Source organism: Monopterus albus, unplaced genomic scaffold (genome assembly GCF_001952655.1).
Source record: "Monopterus albus unplaced genomic scaffold, M_albus_1.0 scaffold119.1, whole genome shotgun sequence".
NCBI classification, from domain to species: Eukaryota; Metazoa; Chordata; class Actinopteri; order Synbranchiformes; family Synbranchidae; genus Monopterus; species Monopterus albus.
Window position 1 is genome coordinate 893090 of NW_018127999.1, and position 12238 is coordinate 905327.

The 12238-nt window shown below is 42.0% G+C and overlaps 1 protein-coding gene across 2 annotated transcripts in view; it reads left to right on the forward strand.

The window, feature by feature from the left end:
- Positions 1-12238, forward strand: part of jade2 (jade family PHD finger 2) — a 148175-nt gene that overhangs the window by 92954 nt on the left and 42983 nt on the right. For both annotated transcript variants that reach the window (XM_020611973.1, XM_020611974.1), the window contains exons 9-10: positions 4404-4886; positions 6055-6219. In XM_020611973.1, the coding sequence (XP_020467629.1) occupies positions 4404-4886; positions 6055-6219 (648 nt within the window). The remainder of the gene's footprint in view (positions 1-4403; positions 4887-6054; positions 6220-12238) is intronic.

Genomic DNA, 12238 nt, shown 5'->3' on the forward strand with positions numbered 1-12238 from the left:
TTAGAAAAACAGCCACTTTCAAGCTCTAATATGAATTCAGTTTTTGTTTTCTTTAATTATGTCCTGAACAATAATGAACCCTCAGCACTGTTGCAGGCAAACATGTTAAACAAACCACTGTTATGTTTAAAGCTTTGAGTGCTGAGGTTTGATCTGACAGCTGCCATCCACTATTAATTCCTGGTTTCCACTTGCCTTGAGACGGACCTGGACGCCCTTCTTGTAATGCTACAGTCAGGGAAATGTGCACGTTGACATGCTCCACACAGGCACACTAGAAAGCATGGGGGCAATGTCCTGACAGCAAGAACTCCTTTGTTATTTTTACATTGCACAGACCCACACAGAATTGCACACAGAATTGCACACAGAATATTTCTCATCAACACAGATCATAACAGTTCTTGGCCTCCTGCTGGATATGTGTGCATCAGTTTGAACCTGGCACCTCTTTAACATGCTGCAGAGTACGCAAACAAAACCCCTGCTGACACACTACCACTAACCCACTTTACAGCTATTAGCCTGTGCACCGTTCAGCATTAAACAGGTCCTCAAGGTGAACTGGATTCTTCAATCCCTTCGCTCTGTCTGTGTGCGGATATGCACAGAGTATATACTTGTGTGCTGGATGTATGTGAATGGTGTACATGAGGATGTTTGCTGTTACAGTAGCGATGCTATAGATTTAAAAGCAAGTGTTTGAATGGGAGAGACTCTCTCCTTCCTGTTTTCCTAGCTGGAGGCAGGCGGCTGTAGAAGCGCTCTCACTGCTCAGCTGCCACTTCACGGGCAAGGTAGAGATGCAGTGCTACACTGGACTCAAGCAGCAGAAGTCCTGTGTGGGCCTTAATGCAGGGGAAAGCATGAAATAGCAAACTGTTTTTGTCTTGACTGTTTTAGAGAAGAGTTTAAGATGGAATAAAAATATATGGCCAGTCTGAATTTTCATCCTTTAGTTGCGGACTGTCCTTTAGGTCTCCAGATGTTATATTTGAACAGTTTTGATAAAATCTCAAGCAGCTCACTCATTGTAAACTAAATATAAATAAGGTGTATTTTCTTAGTCACTGTTATGCATCTGTAGCAGGGACAGTACAGTTTATGTAACTATTAAATCTGTTAGTTCTAGACCAAATTTAAAGGGCTTCACTTTTGTTAATTGGGTAACGGGCTTCTGTTCTGTGTGTCTGTCTGTGTGCTGACAGTTTCTCCTGTAGTGACAGCTGAGTGTCTCAGAGTGTTCAGAACAATACATTTATATTTAATTGTCAAGTTCTCTAAGTGTAATGAGACTCTGATTTAGTGCTTTATTAAAGGTAGGCACATTAGAAAGGTCAGCCAGTCAGCCCTGTCCTGTATTTGTTAAAGTTCACAGAGAGTCGGTGTGTGAGCAGCAGTCTTCAGCAGTAGGTAGACATGCTCGGGTAATTAAGAAAGTTCTTCTGCTTCATTGTGATTTTGTCTTTTTCACAGATTTCAGAGGAACATGGTAGCACTTAAGACTTAAATACCTGCAGCTAATCCCTGGCTACAGCAGGTGGATGCACAAGAAACAGCTGTAGCTAAAACGGGTTCAACAAAATACACTTTACCTGATTATGACTCAAGTCAACCAGGCTTGCACACACATCCAATCCCTCAGTCATTAGGCTGTAAACTCATGCTGAACAGCCTAACTTTGTTCAAACATACAGAGTTTAGTGGGAGATCTAACAGTTTTCAAATACGCCAGGATTCATTTTGGAGAAATGTGTATAAAACATAAAAAATATACATTTGTGGGAGTAGTGCATAAAAACAAGGATTCTTGGGTTTGAATATTTCAGGAAAGATAATATAGTCTAAATGTATAGCTGCAGCAACACGACAAGACGTCTAATGTACTAATACAGAGTGGAATTAGATGATAGTAACAACTGACAACGGGAAAGCTGTATTTTAAGGCAAGTCTTTACACAGTTTTTCTTATCACTGTAAGTTAGACATGAAAGGTGAAGGCAAATCAATGGCTGAGAGAAAAAGTTTTCAAATGAAAATAGACCTACTCCATGAAAGCCTAGAGTCCCACTGTGCACGGTCGTCTTTCACTGTTTGTGGATCTGTAGAAAATCAATCATTTTAAAAACATATAAATAAAATATTGCTGCCAGAATCATCAGTATTCCTGAGGTTTCGGGCTGTTTTTCCATCCAAGCATTAACACTTGACGTTTTCAGGAAAACCATGTGACGGATATTGGCACTGATGCACTGAAGCTGGACTGACGGGTCTTAAAATTTCACCATGATTTCTTTACTTGACATGATGAAAATTCCAAGCTAGGCCGAGATTTTTATGATTAATGCTTCATGTTTTTAAATTATGCCAAACAAGATATTCAGTGATAAAAACTTCAAAATCGCTGCTGTTCTTGTAAGCCTGTGTGCAGCAGCCACCCCGCAGAGATCAGAACTGCTGAGCTGCTTGTGGGAAGGAATGGATGTAGGTGTTTGTTTGAGACAAAATAAAAAGGGTTGGATTGAAGCTCATTTGTGCTTAACATACATTTAGGTTCTATGTCTGAAGAATTAATACAAGTGTACAAAAGCAAAGGTTTCTGGCCTTGTCAGACATGTGACATCAACTGTCACTATTAAACTTCTAAGTTACTGTTAAGTCTTGAAAAGTGATTTGTTACCTGGTAAAAACATTTGAGATTGATTCTTAATTAGCATAAATTAAATAGGAATGGAATAATAGGACATTGACAGGGAAACACATAAAGGAAGGTCTAATGTTTGTAGACAAGGCACAGTACATTGAAAGTAGTGTATAGAAGGGGAATTTAGTGCTGACCATGAGTGGACTGGTTTTCTTGATATTCTTGTTGTTTGCATCTCTGACAGTGGCAAAACAAACACACAAAATAATATCACACATGCATTTGGACTAACATTTTACAACACAGCAGCAGCTGCAAGTAACTGACTAATACATATTGTTTCAGACAAAGTATAATTTACCATGGCCAGTTTTATATTTTTAACTTATTCCAACACAAACGACTCAGAAGGTGCTTTTGTATCTCTGGTTTTGTGCTTCACAGAACTCTGGAGCACTCTCAAATTTACTTAGGTATTTTAAAAAGTCAAAATAGGTTTTATTTTTAACTCTTTGAGTAGGTGTAAATGTGTAGGATAAAATGTGATAAACACAGTATAGGTCCAGATCTCTCTTGAAGCAAAAGAGGTTATGATTAAGACATAATATGATTAATATGAGTCACAGTTGCCTCATGCGAATGGTTAGTTTCTGCACAAACAAACATGTTGTTATCCATAAACAGCCAGAAGTACTCAGTCAGCGTTGGCGCTGAAAAAACATTATTAGTGAATTCCTGCCAGAACTGAGCAGGTGCGGGCGAAAATGCCAGATGAGTATTTTTTGTGATGACTCGACCCGTACCAAACAACACGTCTAGTCGGCTTCACGCTGCGTTCAACCTTTTGCCTTTTGACACCAAGTAAGTGAGAGCAGCTGCATCGGGCTCGCGCTGACCTTTGTGGAAGTCGGTGATAAAAATGAGTTCACAGTGAAGAGTGCATCGCCACATTTTTATCAAGATGATGTATTTATAGCGGTGCCTCACACGGACCAGTTAGGTGATAATTGGATCATGACTTTGTTTACCTAGGTTTTCATCAAGATGTGTCAGGTGAGGTTGGTGAGACGTCAGGTTTCATGCTAAAAAGAAGCAAATCACACAAATGAAACAATATTACAAGAGACTAAACAATGTGAGGACAACCTGGACATTAGAAGGAACTGGACTCAAATGTTTCTGTACAAATGCATGTACATTCACACAGTGACGACACTTCTCAGCCACAAGAGTTCACATACACACAATAACACTATGTCTGGATGAACTCAGTAGGGGGACGCCTCCTGGTCTGACCTGTAACGGATAGTACTGAGACACACACACACACACACACACACACACACACACACACACCCCAAGCTGCTGAAATGTCAGCAGAGATGGGAAAAGTGTGTTGGTTGTGACTTGTCTTTCCGCTTTGCTGCACTTGTACTGGAAGCTTTAACACAAGAAATGGACTGAAAATGACACTTGAAAACAAATAGTTGTAACAAAGTGTCTGAAGTTGAAGAAAAAGCAGTTTGTGTGTTTACATGTGTGTGCGTGTGTGTGTGTGTGTGAGAGAGAATGTTAAGTGACTCCAAGATAGAACAAAAACATTTTTTATGACAAACATTTGTGTGTTCATCTTTTTAATGAGCCCAGAGACAGAATCAGCTCATCGCCTCTTTCTGCTATACCACATTCCTCCTTCCTTTGTTGCGTCCTCATGCTTACTAACATGCTTCTCTTTCCACTCCGTGTCTTCCCCTTCTAGTGCTCCATGCCCTCCTGCATTGTTGCCTTCCACGTGACTTGCGCCTTCGACCACGGCCTGGAGATGAGGACCATCCTGGCTGAGAACGACGAGGTGCGTTTTAAGTCTTTCTGCTTGGAGCACAGCTGCACCGCCAGCAACAGTAGTACTACCACCACCATCCCCTCCAGTTTGACCGGTATGAACGGCAACCATACCACCAACGGAGCATATGGCGCAGCCAGACCTGACTGGGCTGCCGCCGGTGTCATTTCTGAGCTCCGGCCAGAGCCGCAGCACCAACCAAACGGCAGCAGTAACCTGGATCAGAGGTCGGTATCGTACCCGGTTTCTGTGTCGGCGTCAGAGCGAGCTGAGCGGGACCAGCTGGAAAGAGAGAAGGTGAGCCAGAGGAAACAGAAGCTCCAGGAGCTGGAGGATGAGTTCTACCGACTGGTGGACCCCAGGGAGGTGGCTGAAAACCTGGGGCTGCCCGTTTCCCAGGTGTGTTAATCCTTAAAACTAAACACTATGATATGTCATATGAAATGATACCATAGACCAGGTGTTTATAATCACAGCCCCCTAACCCCATTCCCACTCATAACAGGTGCTCTGCAGATTTATTTGTGAATGTTCAAACAATGAATACAGTTAATTATAATTAAATGTATTACTTTTGCTTTCTTCAAGATTAAAATTTGCTTATAGGTGTGCACAGATAAAAAAAAAAAAAAAACGAACAGTTTGCTGATTATGTGTGGACAGAGAGCAGACACACAGGTGTTTTGCCACAGATGGGTTCTTGACCTGCATGTACTATGTGATGTTGGGAAAGTGCAACAGTACATTTAAAGTGCCATCGGACATCGCTGGTTATCCGTCTCCCACTAGCAACCGTGTCTTTTCAGCCATTAGCCAGGTCGTGAATCTGCCTTTAGCTCTGTTGGTGGGCTCAGCTTAGAAAATGTATCAGCATTTCTCTGGGCTCTGTTTCTTTAAGCTGAACAGCATGCTGACAGCCAGTGGCAGAGACTTGTCATTATCTGCAGCCTAATTGCATATTGAACAGTTTTTGAATTAGCTAATTTGGATGTTTATTGCATTTTTGCTGTTTTATTCTGTTAGGTTAAACGTAGACATCGCCACTGCTGCCACTCTTGTTGTGGTGAGACGTTATTAAAAACTCGCAGTAAGTGAACAGTAATAATCTTGCGGTACCCTTGGCTCCCACTGTGGGAACCACTGCCATAGACTAGTCATTCACATTAATAGGTACAACTCCTGATGTAGCAACAATAAATGACTCTCCAGACTGTGACTCAGGTACAGTATAAATAAAGCACGAGTATAAAGTATGCAGACAGTCGACAGGTTGGGCGAGTGGGAAAAAACACACGCAAGGTGAGAGGCCAGAATCACAACACTTGTTCATTCTAAGAGGGGACAAATATGCAAATATTGTAACTGTTCAGTTGGATTATACAGTGAGGGAGATGGGAGGTTTGGTTCATGTCAGTTGTGAACAAGAAGCCTGAAGCTTAATGGCTGGCAAAGACCGGAGAACTTTGCTGTATAAATCTAAGAACATCTGGTTTTAAAGGTGGAATTTCTAACAACATCATTAGCCACTGATAATTTCTTGATGAAATAATTTTGTTTTTTCTATAAGGTGGACTTTGTGTATCAGTTCTGGAAGTTGAAGAGGAAGGCCAACTTTAATCAACCTCTGGTGACCTTAAAGAGGGATGAGGTGGACAACCTGGCCCAGCAGGAGCAGGACGTCCTCTACAGACGCCTCAAACTCTTCACACACCTCCGACAAGACCTGGAGAGGGTGAGTACGAGAGCTGTGTGTGCACGTTTGGATGAAGCCGGTGGAACTTTATGCTGTAGAATATTCAGACCAGAGGTAGTGGTGTTATATTGTGTGTCTATTTGTCTGTCTGTGTGTGCATGCTCTGCTTGTTCCAGCAAGTATTGCTGGTACTTCAGGGTGATGTACATTTCTCAGAATGTTAATTAAAAAGATCACTGACAGTATCATATAAAGTTGATTTTTGCTGTCATGAATATTAATGTTAAATTAATGAACAGCCCCGAGGATGAAGGCATGATGAAATGGCTGAATGATATAATGAGTAACTGAATGATTAAAGTGAAAACCCACCACATGGAATTCCTCTTTTTTTCTGTGATCTGTGACAGTTTATTCACAATATGTAAAAACCAGTCGAGCTCAGCAAACTTGAAGAATTTTTCTCAGACCTGTTTTATTTATTAAAGCATCTGAAGTTTTTTGTTTGTTTGTTTGTTATCATCCCTTTCAAATTCAGTCTCTGGTGACCCAGAGCACAGAAGTAACATACACTGTGTATAGTGCGTCTCTTGAGACGGTGAAAGTTGCCTCTCTTGTAGAATAGTGTGGGAGATGGACGGGTGCTGACTGGATATGGTTTGTTGAGTGAATTTTATTTTTTCTGAGAGTCTCAGGATCTGCCTGTACACACTCATAAGCCCTTGATGAGCTTCTGTGCTAGTCATGGACTGTACAGTAGTTTACTGGAATATTGACCCCGTAGTACAGGTACAGGTATGTGGGGGCAGCGTAAGGATCTTTGACAAGTGCCAGACTGTGGTGGCTGATGACTGGGTCAGAGCGTCTCCCAGACTGCAGGGCCTGTTGGGTGTTCCCGGTCTGCAGTGATCGGTACGAACCAATAGTGTCTAAGGAAGGACCGACAGTGAACTGACCACAGGGTCATGAACACCCAGGGCCTGGTGATGATGAGGTTGATCTACTGTAGATTGAACTTTTAAATTTGATTCATCTTTTTCAAAAGATTCAGTTTTGTTTGAGCCTTTGTTAGAATGGTTGAAAGTGAAAAATACTGTTCATTGGTCTCTATGAAGAGAAACATAGTGGTGATATCACAGCTGGAGTGGAGAGTCTGTTGGATGTGTCTAAACAATCATCTCTAACATGTCCTCACCACCACAGTTTTAACATTTTCACTGAGTGGTCACCACATTTGTTTTCTTCCTGACAGTAGAACTATAGAAACAGCTGGATTCACAGAACACTGCTGCACCAACTGCTGCAATGACTCCTGTGTACACAGTATTAGGCAGGTGGTCATAATGTTATGGCCAATCAGTGTAGGTGTTTAAAGCCTCTATTATGGTAGAGCTGCACAGACATCTAGCCAGAGTTGTCATCACCTGAACCTGATGAGATGTGGTGATAACCCCTTTGCCAATGGTCTCCACCAGCTGGTTAAGGAAGCTTTCAAGCTGAATAAGGCCTTTTTGGCTTGGTTATCCATGGGAAAATACTGGCAGGCCAAAAGGACAGGAGCATTTGTGGTTTTGCAAAGAAATGTTTAGGGAGGCCGCAGAGAAGATGAAGACATCGACCTGGGTGAGGGAACGCTTTGAGGGAACTCTGCCTGACATATCCTCTGTGGATGGAGTCAAAATACGTATTTGGGGAAAGCTTTGCTCATATCTGTGGCAACGGGCCCCAAGGTTACTTGGTGTGTTTCATTGTCTATTGCAGCTATTGTACTGTAACTCAGGATGAGTTCCTCAGAGCTGTTAGGTTTAGCACAACACAACATTACACAACAATATTAAACAGTTAAAAGGGAAAAGAAACTAAGAAAAAACTTCCATGCAGCTTGCAGTCTGTTTTCAGCAGCTGTGATCAGGGAGAAAACCTTATAAACATGGATATAAGCTATTGAATACATGCTGCTTATTCATCCAGTGTCTCCACCTAAACCTGAAGTGTGGTCGCACAGTTCTGAGGTCAGTCAGAATGGTGAGGTATTCCCCAAGGCAGCTGAATGCGAACCACTATGTAAATTTCCTCACTCTGTTTCCTGGATTGGTCATGCTCGTAACCTCACTCCAGGCACATGTTCGCAGTGGTCTGATAGTTGATTGGCATTCGCTGCAGCAGTGCTCTCAAAACCTCTTTCTGACCCTGCAGTCTACTAGTCTAGTCTAATGACAGCCCGCAACCAAAACATCTACTGTAGCCCAGGTTTAGGGGGGACAGTGAACTCGGGTATGCCAAGGACAGGCGGCTCGCCTTCTGCATTGCTTCCTGTGTTTGAACAGATGTTTTATATCATTACTGCGGTCTAAAAATCATAGTGTCCTATGGTTTCTCATACTAAATCTACCAAAAACAGTGTTGGAAAAAGTTTCCCCTCAAGTTGAAATGTACTTTCTCACAGCAGACTGCAAGATAAACCAAATAATCTTGTGTCCTACATACAGTTCCCTTTTCCTTCATTTCTGTGGCTGCTATTTGATACCATGCAGTTGGCTTACCTTGGATTGGTGCAGCTTGGTTGATTTAATTTGGTTCACAGTGGCAGCCTTTTGGCTATTAGGTGGTTGCATATCAACCAAATGACCCACTAAAAAAGAATGAAATGCAAACACAGGGAATAATTGGTGGACGTACAGTATTTTAATTGTTCACTGGTTTTCCCATTTAGCCTCAGCTGGTAACACTAATTGAGAGGAGTTCTGATTAGACAAGTGAATAACTATGCTTTGTTCAGCTTCCCACAGGGTTCACCAGGCTTTTAAAGAACAGATTCTCACCTTTTAATTTGAAATAAAGGAGTTAAAGCAGTTAACAGCTTACAAGTGTCTGATCCAGTTCATAATCTGTGCAGTTGATCTTCAGTGTGTGTTTGTGCATGTTACTTTGTCTGGGAGCAGACAAAACGATGGAGAGAACTAACCACACACTGTAGGTGCATATTAGCTTGTGACTGTCGCTGTGCCGATATGTGACTTTTGATAGCTGGTGTTTTCTGTGATGGAAACATTGCTCTGCAGAGGCGTTTGTTTCCTGTGTTACTGTAGCTGCACCACAGTGGTCTCCAGTGGTCAGGTTTATTGATTGTTGCAGGCCTCGCCAACCTCCTGACCAGTCAGTGGATCTGTGGACTCTATAACTCTTCTCCCTCCAGACTGCCGATTATTGATGTGTGTGTTATATAAGTGGACCATACCACTTCAAGTCTCTAAGGTTAACTCTGTTAAGGCATCAATAAAAGCTAAAATAACTGAAGGAAATGAGTAAAAAAATAACAGCTTTAACGACTTGTTTTGTGTTATTCTGCCAAACCACGATAAAATCAGCTGCTCTTGCATCAATCTGGTTTGAAATTCATGTGCGTATACACAGCAAATGAGAAGTGGGTTAAAAGAACAACACTAAAAACTGAAACACACACTGGTTAAAAGCCTAATGCTAATGACCTGTCTCGATACCTCTATTCGCACAGTTCCTGAGTGTGGGTTTACGCACCTCCAGCTAACAGACAAGTGTGTCCCATGTTGGTGTTGAAAATGCTCTTTGGGATTCTGGGGTGCTGACTTGTCACAGATATTATGTACCACACTGGGTTGTTGGTGTAGTGTGCTCTGTCCTCTGTACCCACTCCAAGCTCTTGGAAATGCCATTTGCCTTTTTTGTTGTGTACAACTTGCAGCCTTTTTCTATTTCTGCTAATGTGTTGTCATTTTTGTCATTTTGGTGATTTTTTTTTCCCCAGTTTACTTGTGTCTTACTTATGATAGTTATTTTTTTAATGTATAGTATGTGTTTGGTGAAGATGTTTTTGCTTGTGTTTTGCCCATGTGCATGTGTTTTCTTAAGCTCTTGTGGCATCTTAAACACAGTTGGATTTAGTCCAAACTTGTAATGCAAAGCAGCACTTTCTAGCCCGAAAGCAGTGCTACAGTTGCAGAGCACAATGTGGTGATGTTTGTTGCCAATGCAGTGTTTCCGCTATAAACATTTCACAGTGGCGGCCCACCACTGTAGAAGAGGGAGGAGGGTTGATTGAACTAAACACTGTTAAGTCCGATAGATTTTGTAGTTTAGATTTTACAGTTTAATGACCTGTTTAACAACTGGACACAATTTGTCCAAAGCCATTTGAAACTCACACCCTTTACTCTAATGATGCTAGTAGATCTTCTAGTCTGTACAACAAACATTTGTGTATATATCATATCAAGTATGGCAGGTCTGGATGGTCTTGACTGTCCTGAATAAACAAACAGTTGTTCTGACCGCTGTGCCACTGCAGAAAAAACTCCTGCTGGAAACACGACGGTGGTTCCACAGTCCGTGTCATCAGTGGGTGATGACTTGTTTACTGTGTTCAGGGGCAGCTTGAACCAAGTACAAGTTGTTGCTTCAAATCGAGCAGCATTCCTCTTTAACATTGCTCGAAAGGAGGATTGATTATGTTTGCACTGGCAGGTCTCCTGTGTGGAGGATTGATCAGCAGTTGTCGCCTATTGGCATAGTAGGTGTTGACAGCTCACTGTTACTGATTCTCTAGAGGCTGTCAATATACTCTCAGTTCCTCTTCACCTGTCTCCTTCACTTTCCTTCCTCTTCACTTTCCTTTCTCCTGGCCCATCCTGCTTTTTCTCTCTCTCTCTCTCTCACACACACACACACACACACCAGTAATGGATGTATAACCTGTATAAAACAGAGCAATATCATCTATTGCTGGCCCATATTTTTTAACCCATATCCCTATATTTGGCATCTACTCAGCGTTGTACCTATTATTTCTCTCTGAGTTAAAGTGTGAGGTCTTTTTTTTGCATGCAGATGCATGTGTGTTGTTTGTGTGCATGGCTTTGTGTTTGTGTCAGTGTGTGTACTGTATCTGTGCATGTGAGAATGTTCCAGTCATCTCTGATTTTACTGGCAAATTGAAAAATCTCCACCATCCTGTCATCCTGTCATCCCTGGACCCCAGCTCAGTCAGACCCTGCGACCAAACCCTCTAGCCTGCTGCTTTTGTGAATAAATCTGTGTGTGCATGGTGGTGCTGGTGGTGGAGGATTCCAGGGGCTAATGTCGGGGTGGATTATCCCACTCCTCTTCCTCTTTGAAGGGCTGCCAGTGAAACAAATTGCACTGTGCTGCCTCTAATGCATTGGTGAGCTTTCTCCATTTCTGTCCTCCTCTCATGAGTACCACCCCCCAAAATCCCCCTCCCCTTTGACTCATCACTCATCCAATCAGTGTGCAGCATGTCAAAGCAGTGTGTTGCACAGTGATTGGATAGCGCAAGTTATCTGTTAAATGTTGCTTTTTCTTTTACTTCTGTGGTGTTTTTGAATCTAGATAAAGGTGGATGGGAACTGTGTGTGTGTGTGTGTGTGTGTGTGTGTGTGTGTGTGTGTGTGTGTGATGACAGCAGGATCACAGTGATGGTGCTGGATCGACTCAGAGGCTGCTGATGTTGACAAGGTTTCAGCATAAATCCCTGCACCAGCTCAGAAAGTCTGCTGCAGCAGTGCCTTTGAGCAAATCACTGCAATGTGTAATGAACCATAATTCACAGTGGGGGTGTCCTACCTTTTATAGTTTCAAAATTTTTATTGTTATACACAATATTTTGACCACACCTGTCTTTATCAAGAAAATATTTTGCACAAACTGAAAATAGACATGTTAGTCATGTTAAAATAAGTGTAAATGAATAAAAACCTACCTATTTATAGAATTTAAGCAATTTATTCCTGATGTTCCCCTCCCCTAAAACCACACAATGAGATCTAATGTGATAATTAGTGAGCTTTAGAGGTGGTTAGGAGTGCAGTTAAACTGCATTTAAACCGTGTGTTATGGATGTGTAGTGTGAGCCAGCTGGGACGAGTGGCTGGGTTTTGTAAAGTGTTTGAGATAAGCTTAAGTTCTGGAGCTTAGGTCTGGGGTTTTACCTGCAGGGACTGACAGAAGCAGAGAGAGAGCTGGAGTTAGGTGAAAATAACTCGATGCCAGAGCAGAGGAGGAT